The sequence below is a fragment of the Prinia subflava genome, chromosome 16, assembly GCF_021018805.1.
Source record: "Prinia subflava isolate CZ2003 ecotype Zambia chromosome 16, Cam_Psub_1.2, whole genome shotgun sequence".
Classification (NCBI taxonomy): domain Eukaryota; kingdom Metazoa; phylum Chordata; class Aves; order Passeriformes; family Cisticolidae; genus Prinia; species Prinia subflava.
This window is the reverse complement of record NC_086262.1, coordinates 15,127,696-15,149,716: the sequence shown is the minus strand read 5'-3', so window position 1 is coordinate 15,149,716 and position 22,021 is coordinate 15,127,696. Positions and strand designations below refer to the sequence as shown.

Genomic DNA, 22,021 nt, shown 5'->3' with positions numbered 1-22,021 from the left:
CAGCAATGGGAGAAATGACTCGTCCAGTGAAACAGAAGTTATGTAGCTGTTCAAAACCATCTGAGCATAGAGCAAATTATTAACTCATGCAGCTTTGCATGCAGTGACTCAGAAAGAATTTAGGTCTTCATATAGCCACATTAAATATTCTGCAAGCAGAATTTCAGCTGTGATGTGAAGAAAAACCCATGTGTGGTTTTAAATCAGATTAACAAGTCTGTATCTTTGGCATACAAGACCTTCGGAGCCACCTCCTGAGCTGACAGTGCTGTCCTCACACGTGGCGATTTATTGTCCCTCATTGCCAGATTAGGGGCCTTAGTGTGGCTTGGGTTTGGGGTAATAACCCTGAAATAAAAATCCCAATCCAGCGCAGCTTGGAGGAGACTGACAGGAGACCTCACCCGCCTGCGCCATTCAGGGCCATGCTTAGGAGATGGACTCGGTGATCCTTGAGGGTCCCTCACAACTCAGAACAGTCTGTGGTTCTGTGATTGTGTCTGCAGCTTCCTCAGGACGGACAGCACCGATCTCTGCCCTCTGTGACCTGTGACAGGACTCGAGAGAATGGCTGGAGACGTGCAAGGAGGGAAAACTGGGAAAAGGTTCTTCACTCAAAGGGTGATTGGGCTCCGCAGGGCAGCCTAACAGAGCTCGCAAGGAGCGCTTGTCTGCCAAACGCCCCCGGCTAACGGGATTGCTGGGGCTGTGGGGGGCAGGAGTGAGACCCTGATGATCCCAGCGGGTCCCCTCCAGCACAGGACAATCCATGAAATAATAAACGGCAGTAACTGTGCGAGAAACCAGCCGAGCCGGGCCGGGCCGGGCCGAGCCGGGCCGGGCCGGGCCGAGCCGGGCCGGGCCGGGCCGAGCCGGGCCGAGCCGGGCCGCGCCGGCCCCGCGCGGCCCTGCCCCGCACGGCGCTGCCCGCGCGGCCCTGCCCCGCACGGCGCTGCCCGCACGGCGCTGCCCGCACGGCGCTGCCCGGCCCCGGCGGGGCGGAGCAAGGCGGAGCGGGGCGGCCCCGCCGCCTCCCGGCCCCTCGCCCCGGCGCCGAGCGAGGCTCTTCCGGGCAGCGCGGCCAGGGCGGCGCGGGGCCGGGTGAGTACCGGGGCCGGGAGTCCCTGCGAGGATGGGCTGCGGCCGGGGATGGGCGGAGGAGCCGGCGCCGGTGGCACTCCCGGTGCTGTTCTGGCCACCGGGCAGGGACCCAGCTCCATCTGCCACCTCAGTGCCCTCCACAGGGACCCAGCCCCCCGTGTTGCTCTGTCCCTTCAGCGGGGACCAGCCCCCCGTGTCGCCTCGGGCCCTCCGCAGAAGCGCAGCCCCAAGGGTCGCCTCTGTTACCCCTGCTGAGGCCCTGATGTGTTTGTGAGCTCTCTGCCCTTCTCAGGGGTGCAGCCCCGTGTGCCTCCTCCATCCCCCCACAGGGACCCAGCCCCATCTGTCACCCCAGGCTCCTGCTCAGGGGTCCAGCCCCGAGTGTCCACCCAGCCCCACAGGGGACAGCCCTGCGTGTCACCTCCGTTACCCTCAGAGCCCCCGATCTGTCACCCTGTCCCCTCCACAGGGATCCAGCCCCGTGTGCCAACCCATCCCCTCCATAGGGGGCTGGCTCTGTGTGTCACCGCTGTCCCCTCCGCAGAGTCCCAGCCCCATGTGCCACCCTGAAGCAGGGCTGGATGCTGGCACTGAGATCCTGTCACAGCCCCCTCCTCCCTGCTTCCCCAAAACCTGTCCCTGACCGCTCGCTGTCCCCTGTGTCACAGGGATTGCGTGACAGCGCCGCAGATTCCAGGCCTGCAAGAGACAAGCTCCCTGCTGCAGGATCATCATTTCCAGGGCAGGAACGCGCCAAATAAGTCCAAGGTCAGACACCTGGTAGTCAGAGACAGAATTTTAATTATGAGTATTAATATTTTTTTATTTATTGAATTATAAAATAATCTGTTGTTATTATACTGGTGGGTGGGGTGAAGATTTGCTTTGTACCAATGTGCAATTAAAATATTACATGAATGGAAAAAGATATGTGAAATAATGAAAAAGTACAGAAGAACACACCTGGGGCAGAGCCAAAGCTACCACAGTTTATTGGTGGGGGTTAAAACACAAGGAGCAGAACCAAGCTTGCAGCAATCAGGACTGAAATAAGAGGTTGCACTAACCTTGCTTAGCAAAGGAGATTTATTTTCCTCAATGTGGAGATGAGATGAACACGTGCAGCGTCTCTGGACGTGCCTCGTGCAGGGGGAGAGGAGGTGGCAAAGCAAAGCAGAGCTGGGCTGGCTGCAGGCACCTCTAACATCTGGAGCTGGTTTTAATGCAGAATGATGAAATCTCTGGTCAAGCTGCACGCCAAAGATGGCTCCTGTTTTGAGGAGAGAGCCCCAGCAGCAGGCTCATCTCACCCAGGCTGCTGCTTTTGTTGCTAGGCTACAAGTGGGATGTACATTTATAAGCAAAAAAAAAAAAAAGAAAAAGAAAAACCAAGTATCTTGTAGTGTTGCCATGCTTTGCCTTCTCCAGCATTCCATTTAGGGTTGCAGTAGGAAAAATCAAAGATTTTTTTCCCCCCAGTGATTTAAATAGGCTTTTTACTGGTAGAAAGTGCTTTGGGAAAGAAAAACTTGGCAAGTGGCTTTAACATTTGGTGTGAGTACATTGCATCAGACTCTCAGTCATCAGCTGTGCTGCTTGTTTCAAACTGTGGCAGCAAATGTACTGCAAATAGAGGAATACCACTGCTTACAGATCCTGGTAAGTCTCACATGTACTCCTTTGCCACCACACAAAAGTGCTTTTTTCCCCAAAAAGTCTATTAGTTCTTCCCATTTGAACTAATTAACTGCCCTGACTGACATCCCTGGAGAAGGCCTTGTGTTCCTTTCTTTGCCGGAGCAATTAAAACATGGATTTGCCTTTCTGCTGTTGCTTTGCCAATGTGTTGTAGTTTTGAAGTAGAACAGGTCACTTTTTCCTAATCAGAAGGAGATTTATTTCCTGTCTTTTCTCCTAAGCCAACATAGCAGCCCTTTGGGTGGGCATTGTGAAAAACTGGGCATTGGAAAAGAAAAGTCTTGAGTTTGTTCAGACAAAGGAGCCCCAAAAAAGGAACAATGTGTTACTTGAGGAACAAAGAGGCCTAGCAGGACCCTGGAGTATTTCTCTATCAAAGTGGCATGGGAAATGTTTCAAAAGAGCTCAGCTCTGCGAAAAACAAGCAGCCATGGCACTTTAGTTTACAAAGAGAAGGAAGAAGAGAAGCTGTTCTCCCAATTTTATATCAGCAGGTACTTCTCTTAACCTCAGGATTTTCCAGGCTACATCTCATTTCCTAGAACAAGGCACTGACAGCTGGATGTCACATTGTTAAGGGACTGCTTTAAAGAATGGAGATGTAGGGGCCTAAGTGTGTCAAATCTTATTTTTGTCTCTCCCAGTGAGTCTGTACATGAAATAGCAGCAGCACCTGGCTCTAACTTTTGAACTATTCTTATTCTAAAGAATCCTAAAGGATTCTGTGAAGAAAGAGGTTCTGCTGTTATCTTCTATTTTTACTGGGTTTTTAGGGAAAAGCCTCACTCTTGTTTTTTAAAAAAAGATTTCTTAGTTGCCTGTGGAAGATTTTGTGACTAATTATCTGACCTGAGCACCTCCACATCACCAGAACTTACAGGTCTAAGTCCTGGTAAAGGACACCACAAAAGTTACCCCTTTTTTTCAGCATTTATGCGGGCTGGTTGGAATTCTGTTTTAAGCTGCATTACCCAGCTCATCCCATGCTTTGTAACAGAAGGTTGCAGGTTGCAGTTTGGGAGTTGGGCACCAAGAAGTCAAATGTCTCAGTGAACATTATCACAATTATATCTGCTCTACTTCTGGGTGTGGAATTCTCTTTAGACTTCTCCCTGGGTTCACAGCTACATCATCATGAAATTTCCTTTTCTGTCACTCTAGTCCCAGTTTTAGCTGATGCTGTAAAGAAACTGATGAAAATTCTTAATTTTGGAGTGGAGTTTTTCAAGGCTTGGGTTAAAATACAAGGTGTCAGTAACATAAGAAAATATAAATGGTTCCAAGGAAGGTGGCAAAGCTGCATTTCATCATTTGTGCACTGCTGTGTGAGTTTAAGTTGCCCAGAATTTCCCAAATTATTTGCCCATCTGGATTATTCAGTCGTGCAACACAGTTTAAAATAAGTTATTAAATATCTGGGTTGTTCAAAATTGAAATAAATTAAATATTCATTGCTACTCTTCTAGCTGTTGCTTTGGTTTGAAAAGTGGTTACATGACCTTCAAATGTGATGTTTAAAAGATGAACTTTGTAAAGGAACAGCAGAGAGTTGAACTCCTGATAACTCCTGAATCTGCATTTTGTATAATTGCTGCAACTGCTGCTGTTAACCTTTAAACAAGGTTTAAAGTCTTCTGCTATTGCTGGGTCTGTGGAAAATCTAAATGTAGCCTTTGTACCAAAACTGTTGATCAGACTTTGTGCGGGTTTTGTATTATGTTAAGGGAGGCCACACTCTCTAATTCTGAAACTTTTTATTCCCCTCAGTGAATATTAGTGTTAAACTTTAGAGCATGAACTGGCAGATGATTCCATCTGATCAGAGAGGAAATTTGCCATGGGCAGGGACACCTTGCACTAACCCAGGGTACCCCAGGCCCTGTCCAACCTGGCCTTGGACACTTCCAGGGATGGGGCAGCCACAGCTTCTCTGGGCAGCCTGTGTGCCTCACCACCCTCACAGGGAAGGATTTTTTCCTGATACCCAATCTAACCTTACTCTGTTCTGGTTTGAAGCCATTCCCCCTTGTCCTGTCACTCCAGGCCCTTGTAAAAAGTCTCTCTCCATCTTTCCTGTGAGCTCTCTTCAGGCACTGGAAGACCCCAACAACATTCCCAGTTCTATCAGATTTTCCTCACTGGAGGAAAACAGAGCCATGTGTTGAGCAAAAACTTTATGAACTCACCATCACTTATGGCTCTGAAAACTTGGTACATAGGAGGAGCCACACGTGGATAATCAAACCTCTGTGTGGGTGCTGGGGACACAAACAGTGCCAAAAAACGTCCCTGGTCATGGGAATGCCACCCCCCAGTATTGTTCAGTCCCTGGAGCGTGGCAGGGCTGGGGTTTGCTGATGCTCAGCCAGACAATCCCACAGCACGAGGCAGGATTTAGCTGCTCTTCTCCATGGGCAGTTTGGATACAGCAGCTCTGGTTTGGAAACTGAAGGGGTTTAGTGATATGAATGTGCCAGAGAGCATAGTCCGTCCTTCATTGCTGATTTAATTTGCTGGGAAGAACAGCTGCAGGGTTTCCAGGTACAAGTGGTTCTTTTAAATACCTTCCTGATTGATCTGTTATGTGAAATAAGGAAAATGTGGATAATTTTCTCTCTTACTGCCTGTTTTCCATGAGAGCTGTTAATTGTTTGACTGTGTTATGATGTCATTCTTTATCCTTTCCAGTACTGCTGATCCTCCTGTGTGAACATAACCTCAAAGTGACATTTCCATATGGATTATTACAACAACTGATGTGTTTGTAAAATTCATTTTGTTTCCCAAATCCCCTGTTAATGGCTTTGTTTGTGGAGAAGAGCAATTGCTTGGGCAATTTTGCTGCTTCCACCTTACAATTCAAGGTGCTGTTGATTGAAAGTTTTAGCCTATTTCAGGATTAGTTGGTATTTTCTGGATAGCAGCAGGTGGGAACAATAATTCAGGTGTTTACATATATAGGCTCCTTAATTCATTATTTAATGGTTAGATAGTTTGCTTTCATTACTTGATTGTAACAAAGCAAACAGTTTTATCTTTGTCTTTATCTTTATTGTGCTTTTGCTTTCCAGTTCCCTTGCAAACCTTCTACTTATCTCAAGGTTCAGATGGATTTATTTAAATTTTATTTAATCCTAATGTCCTTATTTTTTCCCGTACCCAATTCAATTACAGATAATGAGAACTTAAACCCTGGGCACACTTAGTACAGATGGAAAATTAGATCACTGAAAGTAGTGGAGTTCCACCCCTGACAAAGCATTGTACTTTAAATAATAATTAAATCTTAAGTAGTTTTATTACAGTGCTTTTATTATTGAGTATTCAAATGGATTATGCAAACAGCAGCACCCCTCTGAAATTGTATCTGAAAATTAAGTTGGCAGGTAGGTAAAAACAGTGTTGCAGCAACTTAAATTGAGAGTGTTGCACCTATTTCTTACAGCTGTACTGTAAGTAGTCTCACTGTTTAAATAAAAAAATGAAACTAAAAACGCCATCTCGTTTATGATGATGACTCTATGGCTGTTAGACATATATTGATGAAACCAGTTTTTGTACAGTCACCACTTCTACTTTATAAGTTGGACATTTTGTTTTATAAGGAGATCCCTTTGAAGTATATCAGCACTTTATTAGCTTAGGTTTTTGCTTTATGGAATTTATTTCCCATTTCAGCATTTACTAATGGGCTCTGATGAGTCACGAGTAGCATCGTGCAGTCTCTTTAAAACAAGAAATGGGGCTTTTGTTGTGAAAATGTTTTGCTGGAAAGATTCAAAGTTTTCAAGACAGAAATTCCCTGGTTCTCCTAGGCACTGTTGTAACAGGTCTGTGATTCAGAGTCCCGTGACTGGCAAACTCAGCCACCTTTTTTAGTTCACTGCAAGCTTTGTGTGTCTCCAAATAATATTATTCTCAACTTTTTTACACTCCCTTGTGTGTGTGACATCTGCTCTTTCTCTGTGGGTATTGGTGGTCTGTCTGATTTAAGTTCTTTAGAGCAGCATTTTTCCTACTTGACAGCTAAAAGGGCAAGTCAGCCACATCACTGAGAGAGGAGAATGGGTTTGTGCACTTAAATTTTGTCACCTAAAATTTAAACCCCTTTTTACAGGAGATCTGACTTTTTGCAGGGTGGGCAGCTCTCCTACCCTCATCCAATGCAGGATTGAAGGCTTCTATGGATGCACTGCTTTATTCAGCATTCATTAGACAGCTTTAACCAGATTTTCATAAGCTATCCTAAAGCAGCTTTAATCTTTCTTAATTAAATGGATAATTTAATTATAAAAACATTTACATTTGAGCTTTCCTGCAAATAAAGGAAGCAGTCACAGAACAAGTCACTAGCCCTAATGTCCTGATATTTATCTTTATTTTGGTGGAAAAGAGGGTGCCTTCATAGAGCTTTGCAAAACCAGCAGTTCCCATTTTAGACCAGAAGATGGACTATTAATTCACGACATGGAACTGTTCACAGGAGGGTGTGTTTAATGGCAAAGCATTAAGAAAAGGAAAAGAAACCTAAGGAGCATCTCCTGATGAGATGCTGTGCATGAAAAATCTGTTCTCCAAATCTGTCCTGAGCCTTTTTTCACTTCCATAATCTCTGTTCATCCTTCAGAGTGCCTGCTTGAGAGATGTACACATGAAAATAATCCTGCTAATAAACAGTGCTGTACAATAATGAACTTAACAGTGAGGGAAATGTGAGTGGAAAAAGGGGGAGAGATTAGTTTCCTCTACTGTACCAGATTTATTAGAATTCTGGTATCATAGAATCACAGGATGGTTTGGGAGGGACCTTAAAGATCATCTAAAATTGTATCTTTATTTATAAATATATAAATATATAAAAATGGATTTATATAGCTCCAATTTCTCTCTGCCATTTGAACAAGCATTATTTGCAGGAGGATTTTTTTTTTCACTGGTTGTTGAATATGTTGCAGAAATTTCTTTTGAGAAAGTTAAAATCCAGATACTTGTGCTGTGGAGGGACTGTTGTTTTTTCATTAGATGTTGAAGTAAACTTAGTCATCCTGAAGTAATTTTGACTTTTCTGGGCTTTATGCCCCATAAATGCACAACTCTTCAGTGTCCTTCATTGTAGTTCTTTAAGCATCTTTGAAGTATCATTAGGAGATCTGGTCATGTGTTCATAATGTAGCAAATTGTTGCATTATATAATCTTTGTTTTGTTAAGCATGGATTTAGAGAAGCAACATTTAATAAAATAAATTGGTGGGTTTGTGTTCCTAATTTTTGATTTGTTTTGCTATGCCAGAGAAGTTAACTGGATTTTATTAAATACTTCATCTGTCACTGCTCTTTATACCACTTCAGGCATCTCTTGAAATAGCTGATTTCTCATTCCCTTCAGTACATTATTTTCAACAAACTTCATCACTGAAGTAAAGCACTTTCTGATTAGTGTATTGTTGTTTGGTATGTCTGTTTATTAATAAACTTCTGTACTTCCTGTGCATCTGCCTCATCCTCAGGTATTTGTACAAATGTAATAAGTAATGAGAACTTAAATCTTGAGCACACTTAGTACAGATGGAAAATTAGATCACTGAAAGTAGTGGAGTTCCACTCTTGATAAAGCATTGTAGTTCAAATAATAATTAAATCTTAAGTAGTTTTATTCCAGTGCTTTTATTATTGAGTATTTGAATGGATTGTGCAAACAGCAGCATCCCTCCGAAATTGTATTGAAAATTAAGGTGACAGGTAGGTAAAAACAGTTGCAGCAATTTAAATTGAGAGTGTTGCACCTATTTCTTCCAGCTTTACAGTTTCACTGTTTAAAAATAGTGTTGTATAATAAGTAATGTATAAACGTTTTTGGGCACTGGACACAAGCAGTTCTGTAGACTTACCCCTTTAAACCTCCGTTCTGCAAATTCTTTGCTGTTTGTTCTCTGGGGTTTTTACTGCAAATGTGGCCACTTTTCACCTTGCAGGTTCTAGATACATCAGGAAATGAGTGGGATTTTGAATTGCAAATGTTGATGTTTTCTTGGCAGAGCTTTTGAAGATGGCAGCAGATATCCCATTAAATATTAATATCAAGGAGCCCCGATGGGATCAAAATACTTTTATTGGACGAGCCAAGCACTTCTTCACTGTAACAGACCCCAGGAATATTTTGTTATCTAATACCAGTCTGGAAAATGCAAGAAAGGTTGTGCATGATTACAGGTATGAGTACTTCTACTACTGGCCCCAAAAAGTCCAAGTCAATGATAAGTACATGGTGATATATTTAAAAGGAAATATGTAAAACACTCTATTCATTGCAACACTTCTTATTCCCATCTCAGAGCTTGAAACCATTTTATTTTTAATCAAATTTGCTAATGGATGGGGAAGTTATGCTCCTCTTAAGGGTTCTGAGATACAAAAGGTTCTAATTCTGAAAATAGTTAATATAACAACAAAGCCTAAAACTTCCTCTTATGTGCAGATTTGCAGCAATTGGTTTCTTAAATACTCTCAGAGTGAATTTTCATAGTTTCACACTAATGACCTCAGAGATTTTGGCTCTACATTTTAGCTCTAAAACCTAGTGCAGATTTGAGTAAATACACTCAGCCAACATAACTCCCACTGCTGGGAGTTTTAATTCTTTTTATTTCACTGATCCATTTAAAAGCTGAAGAATCTCTACAAGCTGAGAGTCTCGATTAACTTAGGGTGAACATCCCCAAACCCTCTGATCCCACATTTCTCATGGGAGTTTGCAGCATTTTATAACAGTTACACTTTTTGCTGCTGTCTTGTCTCTTAACCTGTCCCAAGGCAAGGTATTGTGGCACCTGGCTTGACAGAAGATGAGTTGTGGAGAGCAAAATACATCTATGATTCAGCCTTTCACCCAGACACCGGGGAGAAGATGGTCCTGATCGGCCGCATGTCTGCCCAGGTCCCCATGAACATGACCATTGTAGGCTGCATGATGACCTTTTACAGGTGAGAGGTGGCAATAAAACACATCAAACAACTGCCTGTGAATTAGAGGAGTGGAAAATCAATGTTGTTGTCAAAAGATGAGTTGTAAATATTTTTAAATGTGAAATTTTGCTTGCTTTTCGTCTTCTCTCTCCTCATTCCCTCACGCTGATTAATGGTTCTTTCTAGAAGTAGTTTTGAGATAAACCCTCAGCCCTTTTCCTTCACCATCCTGCTCTCCCTCAAACTGGGAAATGTTCCAAAATCCCATCTGTGTGAAGGAAAAAGAGGAGATCCCTGGCAATTGCCAACCTTACTGGCATGCAGGATGTTCTGTCTGCCCTATGAGTACTCAGAATGCTTCCATCCATTGCTTGTGGAGTTTCTGCAGCTCCCCTGAGATCCCTGCATTGCCTCAGTGCTTCTGGAATCTCCAGGACAGTCCACTGGAGCAGAGGCAGTGCTCTCCTAGCAGCCTCGATGTTAGAAACACTTTTTCCACGGGATTCAGGAAGTGGTGGGAGCTCAGAGGAAACAGCAGCAGCCTTTTGGATGCTAAGATTGAACAAACTCCTGACACACCCCTCAGTTTTGGATGGTGTTTATAAAACACGTGTGCTTTAAATTGCAGTCAAGAATATGAATCAAACCCCCAGCATAGCTGCCCATTCCCAAGCACTGCCTCCTGTTAACTGCATGTTCTGTTATTATCTATAACACTTAGAGAAGCTCTCTGCCTTTTCTTTGTGTTATTATTGAGGTTCAAAACTAAGTGATTTTTAAATTTCTTCTTGCAGAGTAACTCTATCAAGTCAGTGTCTCAGTGACTGTATTGTTTCATTCAAATGAGCAAGAACTTCTGCATGATTACTGTTTGCACTGGCTTTTCTTGATTTATCATCATTTTCTCGTGCTGTTAATTCAACTGTGAGTTTAATAATAATAATTACGATTGTTTCTCTTTTCAAGGACGACACCAGCAGTGCTTTTCTGGCAGTGGATCAACCAGTCCTTCAATGCTGTAGTAAATTACACAAACAGGAGCGGGGATGCCCCAATCTCTGTCAGGTCAGGCACTGAACCTCATAATTCTGATGAGTTTAAAAGTTGCTCTCTGATGTACTTGAACACGGTTGTGCATTGAAGTTTAAAGTGAGACAGGGATAAGTTTTTCCATCTGTACTAATGATTAATTTGATGTGCACAGATGAGAATGACAGAGCTGAGAACTCCATTTCTACCATTAAAGAGAAGCCTGAGCACCTTGATCAAGGGCACTTAGTGTAGGATTTAACAGGAGTCTGTGTTTCAGGGCTCATTCAACCATTTGCAAGTTTTCCTCATCAGTTTGGTGTTCTACCAGGATATCTCTAAGCTGATATTTTGTGGGGGCCTTTAGTTGTGTCACTGTGTCACCTTCTCAGTGCCAGCACACCACACTGAGGGTTCATTTACAAAATGAGATTCCTTCGGCTGGTCTGTGCTTGTTTCTGCTTGATGTCTAAAAAAGAGACCAAATAGATGCAGAAAGCAAGAAATCTCAAACTGGAAGAGGCGAAATTTAGTTTTGATAAACAGGAAAAATCTTCCCTGTGAGGGTGGGCAGGCCCTGGCACAGTTACCCAGGGGAGCTGTGGCTGCCCCTGGATCCCTGGCAGTGCCCAAGGCCAGGCTGGGCAGGGCTTGGAGCAGTCTGGGACAGTGGGAGGTGTCCCTGCCTGTGTCAGGGGGTGGAATGGGATGAACTTTATGGTTCCTCCCAAACCATTCTATGTTTCTATGAATAGAAAACTGGAATTGCAGTACTTGACTTTCTGGTTTTGGGGCTGACTTGCTTAAAGATGTCTGGGAGCAAACTGTGGATTCCAGCATATGGAGACACCTCCTAGCTGGGAAATATGTAAAGTGTGGTTTGGGGCAGGTTGGGTTGGATTTCAGTGTTTGCAGCATAGCTGCTCTGTGTGTATGGGGTTTGGTATGGTTTATTTTAATTACTGTTATAGACACAGCCTTGGAAATCCAAACTGATTTTACTAGGTTAAGCAATTAGGAAAATAAAGAACTAACCCTTCAAGGTGTTCATTCAGATACATGAGAAAATGCTGAACAGGCAGCAATGCACAAGCAGCAGAACCTGATTCAGTAATGAATTGTGGCTTCAACATGATTTTTACTGCTAGTAAAATAAAAATGTTTAATTCAGTGTCCCATTTAGATCTTCCATCCCCACCTTATTGCAGTAGCACAAGAAAGCCCATTTAACTTCTGGGGGGGGCATAACTAGGTGTGTAAAATGTAATTGCTTTTCAAAGTGACACCAACGTAGCTGTGCATGTGCAAACATCTTCATTTCTGTTTTAGCCAGCTGGGAACAGCCTATGTTTCTGCCACCACAGGTGCTGTCGCAACAGCCTTGGGACTTAATTCACTAGCAAAGGTATTGCTGGTATTTTTTCTATTCTTGCTGAACTGTGATGTCCTGTGAGAAGCTCACAGCTCATTTCTCCTCTGGTGTATCTGTGTCATGCACAGCTCCCACTGTGGAGTTGTTATGGCTGCTCCTTTTTTTAGATCCCAACTTTATTTTTCCCCTGTGGAGATGGGTTTATGCATATCTGTCAAAAACCCATGTTTGGTTCATGCAGACTCTGTCTAATAAGGTGCCTTTTTTTCCAGTTTCTTTTTTCACCTTTCAAGGCATTTAATAGCACTTGAAAATTAATTGGAGTTGTAATTACACTTCCCTGTGATGCTACTAAATTCAGAGTGGTTTTGCACTCTCCTGCCAGTGCTCACTCTGGAGAGAAGCATTTATGACTTATTTCTTGTTTTAACTCTGCCCCACCAATGAGTTTTCACTGAATTTTAATGTAAAGTAAATAAGTCTGGTTTGTCATTAGCAGAGGAAGCATTTCAATAAAGACAATGATTAACTATATTTATATTTTCCTTTTTTTTCCCTCTGTGTTTTCCAGCGTGTCTCACCTCTGATAGGGAGGTTTGTTCCTTTTGCTGCTGTTGCTTCTGCCAACTGCATCAATATTCCACTAATGAGACAAAGGTAGGAAAAAGAACAAAGATCACTCATGCTGGAAGAAAAGATGTTGCTCAGCTGGTAGATCAGCAAGTTACTAAATAAAGCACATTTTGTATCTTTAGCTTGTTTCAGATCCTTGCAGAAACCTCATGCATGAGGTTTTGACTGGTTGTTTTTAACAGGTATAAAATAGAACATGCTCATTCTCTTCAGATAAATATCCAAAGAGTGCTTCAGTCTTGGATCTCAGAAACCAATTACTGGTTCCTTCAAAACTTTGATCACATGGACTTTTGAATACCAGCTACACTTTGGAAAAACACAGACATTTCAAAAATGGTGCTTGAAATCCCACCTGCAGAACTTAGTCATAGAAGTCAGGCTCTGCAGTTCTGTTTAATCATCGAGGTGACAAAAATAGGCAGTTTCTCAGAAACAAACTTTTTTTTCTGTGTTGTGATTTCACTAGGAGTAAGAATAATAGTAGGGAAAAGCAAATTAAAAGCATCCTATTATAAACACAAAGTTATGGGCAGACTTTGTATTTACAGTGGAAGTTTATCTTTGGTAGTATTATTTATAGATATATAGATATATAGATATATAGATAAATCTATATATACTTTTATAAAGTATATATTTTATAAAAATCTGAAGAGAAGAATAAAGGCAGCCCTCAGGATATCTGCTGTTCTCTCTGCTTCTCCTAGGGTGAGTTTAACACCTAACCCTGCACTTGAGCAGAAGATCTAATAGAGAATAATGCAGTTACAGAAATGTAGTTTTGCTTGTGCCTCCTTTTATTCTTTCAAGTATGTTCTTGGTGGTTGAAATGACAGCTCAGACTAGAATGCCAGGGGGGAATTTTCACAGAGCCTTCTGTTTCAACTCAGTGAAAATAATCTTCATGTGTTCCATGAGCTGTCAGATAGGACAGACTCCACTTCTAGAGCAGTCCAGAAAATTCCACTTTCCTGAATTAATCTGTAAAGGGACCTCTGCCTTCTGTGGAGCACAGAAAAAGCACATCTCCTTTTCTCCCCCTTGGAATGCTGTGACCAGACTTAAACAGCAGGTTGCTGTTACAAATATTTAGTTGGTAACTTCTCAGTATGTTTTTCCTTGATCTTCCTCTGTCTTTTGAAGTTTGTGGTTTTTTGTGCCAAGGAGTGTTACAAACAGACTAACTTAGAAAAAATAAAATAAAACACGGAATTCTTACAGTTGACAATTTTAAGGGACAAAAAAAAAAAGATTAAAAAATAAGTTTACATCCATCACTGCTTTATTTTTCCCCCTTATCCAACAGGGAGCTCAAGTGTGGAATTCCTGTCACAGATGAGGATGGACAAAGGCTGGGGGATTCAGCCAAAGCAGCTCAGCAGGCAATCACCCAGGTGGTGATATCCAGGATTCTGATGGCTTCTCCTGGCATGGGTAAGGATAAACCCTGTGCAGTCCTGATTATCAGTTCCTGCTGTGACAAGGAGATTCAGTTCTATCCAAGTGTTTTCCACAGGGTCCAAATTACCTTTCAGTTCCCCAGGCAGTGTTTGCCTTTCTGTGAAGAGCTTCCCCTGGGAAATGTGGAAACATCCTCAGCATGTTACCCTGAGCTGCAGCAGGAAAGCTCCTGAGATTTTTGTGCAGAAAAGACACAGATAGCAAAGGAATGGGAGGAGATTCCACTTGCTTGCAGCTGGTTTAGGTTCTCTGTACGTGCCAAAAGTCTGAGCTCAGGTTTAGTTACATTTGAAATTTTTTTGCTTAGTGGGAGAATTCACCTTTGTAAAAACCAATCCAACTGGCAATGTGAAATGAAAACTCAGTGAAAGACAAAAAGCTGTGAAAATTGTATTATGGTATTAGTTCAACTAAGCAGAAAATGAAAACAAAGTGCCTTTCTCTCCAAAGTTAATGCATTTTTATCTTATTTGCAGCAATTCCTCCCTTCATAATGAATGCCCTGGAAAAGAAGGGCTTTTTAAAGGTTAGTCTTAGATAATCTATCTCTGTGTATTGCATATCTTAAGTTAATATTTTGATGAATTTTAAATACTTCCTGAATCTTCATATTTGCCTCCCAAACACTGTGGGAGGACATCCCTGTAGAACTTGCTTTACAGCTGTCGCTTTCCTTCTGCCTTTCCTAGAGATAACTTGGTTCTTTTTGTCAGTGCAAGGTAACTTTGAGAAAATAGGAGCATTCTTGGTACTTTTATAATTGTTCTTAGAATGAACATTTCCTCCTGTGAAAGGAACCTTCCTTGTACTGAGTCTTGGAATACAATTTATTGGGGAAAAGAACGTTTTAATAATGCTGGTTTTCTCAAGATAGCAATAAGGGAGTTTTGCTTACCTGCTGTAGTAGCAATCTGAGTTTGGAAACAAAAATGATGGTAAAAATCTCTCTTGAAAATGATGCTTTAAAATTTAACTGGATGTAAAGTGCAGAGTATGCATAGAATGGGCATTCTTTATCAAAGATTACTTATTTCCTATATTATTTTTCTGCTAATATAGTGTGAAAACAAACCTCTGGTGTTGATAAATCCATTACCTACATCAACATTCTGCACTGTGTGTGCTTGAGGGGATAAAGAACAATCATGGAATTAGTTACAGGGTTGTCTAACACGAGGGAAATAATATTCAGGTGAGGAACCCCTTAATTCTTTACCAGTAAAGGGAATTTCATCCTCACTGCTGATATCACTGATTTAATTACTTGGTAGCTCCAGGGAAAACCTCTGTCTGTGAGACCCACCCAAGAAACCTAAGAAAATCTGTCTCCTTCCTGTTAGAAAAAAAAAAGGAAAAATTATCTGAGTCCCCAGACCCTGCCTTGGAAAAGTTTGTGTGGGGACAAGGAGGACAAGCAGGGCAAGATTTGTTTGGCATGGTTTTGTTTGTCTAAGATAAAGCTTTCTAAAGCATTTAAATTTTATCTCTGACTGTTCCTGCCCTTTGTGTCTCTTGTGCAGAGTGAGATTACCCAGTTAGACACCCCATTTGAAAGTGTTTCTGTATTTATAAGGCAGGAACAGATTGCCTGGGGGAGCTGTGGCTGCCCCATCCCTGGAGGTGTCCAAGGCCAGGTTGGAAAGGGTTTGGAACAACCTGGGATAGTGAAGGAGCTGGAACTGGATGATCTTTAAAGTCCCTTCCAAACCATTTTCTCATTGTCTTCCAATCTTAAAGCTTCTTTTTCCCTAAAATGCTTTGCTTCCCTCCCACTTGTTAACAGAAAACACGTTTGGTCACAGTGTAAAAAGAGGAGATGTGGCATTTGAGTTTCAGGGTAAAAATCAGTGTGTGCTGCTTTTATCTCCTGGAAGAAGTGAGCCTGCAGGGCATCCAGGCACACCACAACTTGTGATACTGTGATGTCCTTGAGGATGTATTGCCTGGAAAAATTATCTCTTGTTTAAAAAAAAATAGGGGAAAATTATTTTGTATGTATTTGACATGTGAGAAATGCCTCAGCTGACAAATACATGACATTTGTGAAGAAGTTGCAGCAATCCTCAGGGTGTGGAGACAAATACCTTTGTTTTTGTGTGTTGTAATCAACATAAGGGTGTTGTGAATTTTTCAGATCAGCCCAAAATGAGCGATTTCTGCAGTGACTACTCAGTGGTCTCTGGTACCATCCTGACCTGTGCTCACCTTTCCTCTCCCTCAGAGACTGAATCCAGGTGAAACACTGCTCTGCAGGTAGCCAGTGGTAACACCTGGTAGAGATTAGCATTAAACCCATTAAGGAATGAGCTGCATTTTTAACAAGCAGCTTGTGCATGTCCTGGTGGAGTTGGAGAAGCACCATCACATCCCAGCACTCAGCACCATCCCCACACTGCTTTACTAACTCAGCACCCTTGGCCTCTGCTTCGCCACCACTCTTGGAAATAATTCCTGACTTCTTGCCAAAGCCTATTAAGTGAGGCCAAAAAATAGGCAAATGGTTGTGAAATGATAAAAGAAATCAGAAAGCTGGCCTGCAGTAAGACAGAAAGAAGGAAATGCTCGTGGAATGCTGGTCTCAGAGCAGCCTGTCATCCTGTGATATTTGGGATAAGATGTAGGTCATGTAGCCCAGCTCATCCCCCACGTTCCCACAGTGTTTTGCACCAAGACATTGGTGTGAATTAAGAACATTCCCAGAAGTTATTGCTAGAAGATGCCTCAAGAGTGTTCTTAGAACACAAGCACGTATTTACTGCTTCAAAAAGAAGTTGCCTTGAAAAAGTATTTTTATCTGTGGAAGTGCTTTTGCCGTAGCTTGCCAGCAGCAGCTTTGGGGCCTGTTTATGTAATTATGCAGCATAGCAGTAATTGATTAGGCTGCATAATGTCTATTTTCATTATCCCTGCGGCCACACTCCTGACCAGCTCTGTGCAGAACCAAGTTATTTTACCTGCTACAGCAGGAGGATCCATAAAGAGCCTTGCCCTGAGGCACAGGATTTATAGATTTTACTTACAGTTAACTTTTCTCCTAAAAAAATAAATTGTTTTTTTTTCCATAGAAACTTATGAAAATTCCAGTCAAAACTAAAGTTTTAGTTTATATTACTACTCTTACACAGCTTTAGCTACAGTTTCTCTTCTGTTCTGCATACTGTATTATCATCCAAGTTGATTCTAGAAGTTTCCTCATATATCCTTGAAACAAGCTCCTTGGGATTTTTTAATCTGCAACTAAAGTCTGTATTCAAAATGGTTACAAAACCAGAACAGAAAGCTTTTTCCTTCAAGCATTGTTCTTGAATGTCTTATGCCCTGAGTCCTCCATACATTCCTAATTTCACTGTCAGTTCATTCATTTATTTTTTTGAAAACAGGCATAGCTGGCCTGGGAAAGCTGACAGATTTTTAGATCCAAAGAAAGGAGGCAGTTAGAGAAAAGCTGATTTTCCTTACGGCTTTTGTTTGCTTAATTATCATTTCTCCATTTTCTCTGTTTGCACTAACCACTAAAATGTCATAAAGACGTAAATTAAATCCTCATTCACTGGGAACTGTCTTCTTCCAGATTTAAATGATAGCTCTCTAATACAGTGAATTCTTCTGCTCTTCCTCTTGTAGTTTCTTCATTTTCTCTCTTTGTGGGTGTGTGCAGCCTGCATTTGAATTTTGTTTTATTGTTTTACGTTGTTCCCTGGGCAACTCCAGTTCTTAATTCTGACCTCCCAGTGTTACTTTTTCTTCACCATCTTTCTGGATTCGTGCAGCCTGGTAACATTCTTGAAAAATCAAGGCTGTAATTCAGATCAAATTGGCAAAAAATGTTCCAGCACATAAACTCTATCTTCTAAATGGAGTCCGTATTAGACATCTTTCTCTCTTTCAGATCAATTACTGACTCTGACAAAAGCATGAAACCATTTATTCCTCTCAGAGCACCTTCCAACAGCCTTTTTATTCAGTTTTAAAATTGTATTTGGGGCTTTTCTGTTATGCACCTTGGATCCCACAGCCCCTGCAACACACAGCATCCCCCTCCCTCCCTTCTCAGAGACAATGCAGGGTTTGGCTTGTGTTCACCTCTTGGCATGGACTCTCCCAGGGCAGGAGATGAAAATTTGGGGTGAATTTATCTCAGCTGAGGGTCAGATGGAAGTGTTTAGAGAATGCCAGAACAGCAAAGCTCTGCTGCCTTCACTCGTCACCCTTCTTGCTGTTGTTGTCTGTCCCTGTTTGTTATTTCTTGTTGCAGGTTGTTGCTGAATTCCACAGTTCTTCTGCACTCATTTCTGGAGTACAGATTGACTCCATGAAAACAAAAAGAAAAGAGAAGCAGTCTTCTACATTGTTTCTTCTCCCTCAGGCTCTGGAGAAATTTTACTCCACACAGGCTCATTTTCCCTGCCTCAGATACTGCTGTGACCTCCCGCAGCCCTGAGCTTTGTCCTCCTGAGCTTTCTACATTTCCTTTGTCCATTTCTACTCTCAAACTGTGCCCAGCTTTTGTTCACCATTTTCCCCTCTAACTTCTGTATCTTGACAAATTCTTCTTGCAGAAGCAAACATCATCTTCATTGAAAACATCATCTACTGTATCAAGTGATTTTCACCTTGTGAGCTGTTTTGTTTTAAAATTCCCTTTGTGTCCTCATGGCAGCTGTGTCTGTCCTGCTCTTAGTGGAGAAAGAGGCAGCAGTGTCCACTGAACAGCTCTGGGTTTACTTCATTAGTAATGAATTTCAACTAAAATTCTGCCAGTGAGAGAGAGTGGATTCCTAAATAATTTTAAAAGCCTGCAAAAAAAAATCTTGGCTTATATTCAAGTTCTGCAAAAGTTACAGAATTAATGAGGCATGTGGGTTATGTGTTGCTTTCTCAGCTTTGTTTTCCCAATCCTTCAACCCTTCTTTCCTTCAATAAAAGGTGAACTCTTGCAGAACTGGAGTGTTGGTACAGGGACAAGTTCCTGCACATCAGGGGAAATCATATGACAGGAGAAAGGGCTAAGAGAGGCAGATTTCCATCTCCCTTATTTATGGCTGGGGGCTCTAGATGAAGGTTAAAACCTTTTGATGCCACCAAAGGGAAGGAGCTGTAACCAGACTGAGCTCTTCCTTGGAATGCCTGGGCAAAATTCCCTGTGCCCTGCAGAGGTGTGGCAGCACCACTCCAAATTTCAGCTCTGTGGGCTTGTGAGAATGAGAGCAAAGGCCCAGGAGATGGTCCTGAGTCAAAGTGCCAGAACTCTAAGGGACTCTAATTCAGGATCCCTGTGTACATTGATTCCCCAGGGAATTTCTTTGCTGCTTTCCAAAGGGATTTGGCTCAAACTGGAGCTCAGCATGAAGCCACGCTGGTCAGGCTTTTGCCTTCACATCTCAGAGTCTTTTAGGTGCAATCTGTCCTTTATAAAACAAGAATTCCAGGAAGGTGAGAAGCGGGAAGAAAAGGTTCCAAACTCACTGTGTGTGGTTTTATTTTCAACAGAGATATCCTTGGATGAACGCTCCCATTCAGGTTGGATTAGTTGGACTGTGGTAAGTGGTTTCTTTGGGTTGGGTCTGCTATCTTAAGAGATACTTGTAGGGGTTTTGGAAATGTAGCAATATTTGCTTTTTTAAGGAAAAAAGGTTGAGAGAGTTACTGGGGGCACAGCAGTTATTTCCATCTCTGTAACTGGTAAAATATCATGTTAAAAACAAAAATGCCGTTAGCAGGGAAAAATCTGCCAAGAAGAGCAGAGGGAGGGAGAAAGGGAGTGGCAAAAAAAGGAATGTGGCAGTTTGATTAGAAAAGATGCTTTGGCTGCTACCTCTAAACAGTCAGTGCAATCTCAACCTGGAGATTGATGAATTCTTGAAATATTTGGTTAATAGGATTTAATTTGCTGTGCTCTGGCATTTTCTATTGTCCTGCACATGCAGGTAAAACACTGTAAGGACATCAAATGGTAATTTAGACAAATTTGGGAGTGTGGTATTGAAACATTTAGTGTTATTTGTAGGTAAATAATTTCATAAGGTACAATGCAGTGAAAAATGAAAGTTACATAGCACTTTGTGGAACTTTACCTCACTGTGTACAGAAAACAAGAAAGCTTTTTACCTAAATCATGTATAAGATTTTTGAATTCTATTTTAGCACCCTAAATATTGTAAACCTGGTTTTGTCTCCTCTAGTCTTGTGTTTGCAACTCCCCTGTGTTGTGCACTGTTTCCTCAGAAAAGGTGGGTACTGCTGTGAATTATTCTCACTTTAATGTAATTCCAGACCAGTCATGGTGCTGCACACAGACACAAACAAGTGGTCATTGCCTGCTCAAGCACAGTTTTAATTCCCATATAACAAAGGTGATAAACAAGAGAATATACAGAAAATAACTATGTTATTCATCAATAATATATAATAGGTGTTTACAAACCCCAGCAGCTCAAGATGAGTTCTATACAATATATTCATGCCCAGTAAGGTTATGGATGCACTAAATACAGTAAGAGCTCATTTTATTTTCAGCTGGCAACTCTTCTAGTTGTACAGAAGAGCACTGGACTATCTCTGCTCATTTTTATTTGATTAATATTTTTCCAGACTTCTCCATCAATACAGAAATAGTACTGAAAGCTGTCTTAGAAACAATATTCATTATGAAATGTGAATGAGTTAGTTCACAAAAAACTTAACTCAATTTAGTAGTATGGACAGGACCTTAAATTCAGCTGTCCCTCTCATTTTAATAGTGGTTGTCTAAACTCAACAAGCTGCCAGATGTACCTTAAACAATCCAAGCTTGAGCTGAGTCCATTAAAATGCTGAACAACTAAGACAGCTTTTGACTTCCAGAAAACAATGGCCAATTCTCAGATTGTTTGAGTACAACAGAGCTGCCTGACACCATCTGTCTCCCTGCTTGGCCTAGGACAGAGAACTGTGGTAAACAAGTGTCACTAGGCTACCTGGAGATACTTGACAAACCAACCCAGCTCACACACTGCAGTTCTTGATTTCAGCCAGGGCTCTCCAGTTCAGAGGAAGATTAGACCTTGACCTGTGCTCAGGAAATTGCAGCTGTTCAAATGACCTGGCAGCTTAGTTCACTTTACTGTGAACCAGCTCTCATAAAAACAAACCTTTTATTCAACTGTATAAAATCACTCAGTAAGTTAAATAGGCATATACATTATATTGAGTAAAAACTCTTTGAGGAAGGTAAGTTTCTATTGCCAGCAATGAAGTGGATCCTTATCCTCATGGTGGTAGCAACAGCCATTTCCTGACCCCACAGACTATCCCACTGCCCTTGGAGCAGGGATTCATGTGCCCTGGTCTGTGAGCTTGCTTCCTTGATGAGATGTTTAAAAAGATCTGCAAACTCTTTTGGCAGTGTAGGAAGTTTGTAGATGCATTGTCCATCTCTTTTCCTTTCTGGTGCTTGTGTGATGTAACCCCTTTACTGTTTCTCTTGCTCAGTTCCATGGCCGTGTCGCGCTTGGAGCCAGATTTGCAAGCCAGGATCAGAGAGAGCAACCCTGGCCTAGAACGGGTATACTTCAATAAAGGATTATAATTCAAGGAAGGCAAAGTATCTTTCAAGGAGAAACTTGTGAAGTTCTTTTTTGAACTGTGTGCCAACATAGACAAGAACACACCTTTATGTTGTCCTTTTGTTAAACCACTTTGATCATCTGCATTGTTTTACAGTTAAAGACTTTCCTCAGTGTGGTGTGTTTAAATTACATAAGGTCACTTTGTCCACTTTGG

General features: G+C 41.9%; 1 protein-coding gene across 2 annotated transcripts in view; it reads left to right on the top strand.

Moving 5' to 3' along the window:
• The window catches only part of SFXN1 (sideroflexin 1), a 36,576-nt gene extending 14,734 nt beyond the window's left edge, over nt 1-21,842 (top strand). The window contains exons 1-12 of one of the 2 annotated variants that reach the window (XM_063413274.1): nt 990-1,101; nt 1,770-1,869; nt 8,835-9,009; nt 9,610-9,780; nt 10,729-10,827; nt 12,121-12,196; nt 12,735-12,820; nt 14,106-14,233; nt 14,737-14,786; nt 19,751-19,800; nt 20,443-20,490; nt 21,731-21,842. In XM_063413274.1, coding sequence (XP_063269344.1) covers nt 8,846-9,009; nt 9,610-9,780; nt 10,729-10,827; nt 12,121-12,196; nt 12,735-12,820; nt 14,106-14,233; nt 14,737-14,786; nt 19,751-19,800; nt 20,443-20,490; nt 21,731-21,827 — 969 coding nt within the window. In that variant the 5' untranslated portion in view covers nt 990-1,101; nt 1,770-1,869; nt 8,835-8,845 and the 3' untranslated portion in view covers nt 21,828-21,842. Of the gene's footprint in view, nt 1-989; nt 1,102-1,769; nt 1,870-8,834; nt 9,010-9,609; nt 9,781-10,728; nt 10,828-12,120; nt 12,197-12,734; nt 12,821-14,105; nt 14,234-14,736; nt 14,787-19,750; nt 19,801-20,442; nt 20,491-21,730 lie in introns of those variants that run through there. The other variant, XM_063413275.1, reaches the window with a different exon arrangement.
• The last annotated feature ends 179 nt before the right edge of the window (nt 21,843-22,021 follow it).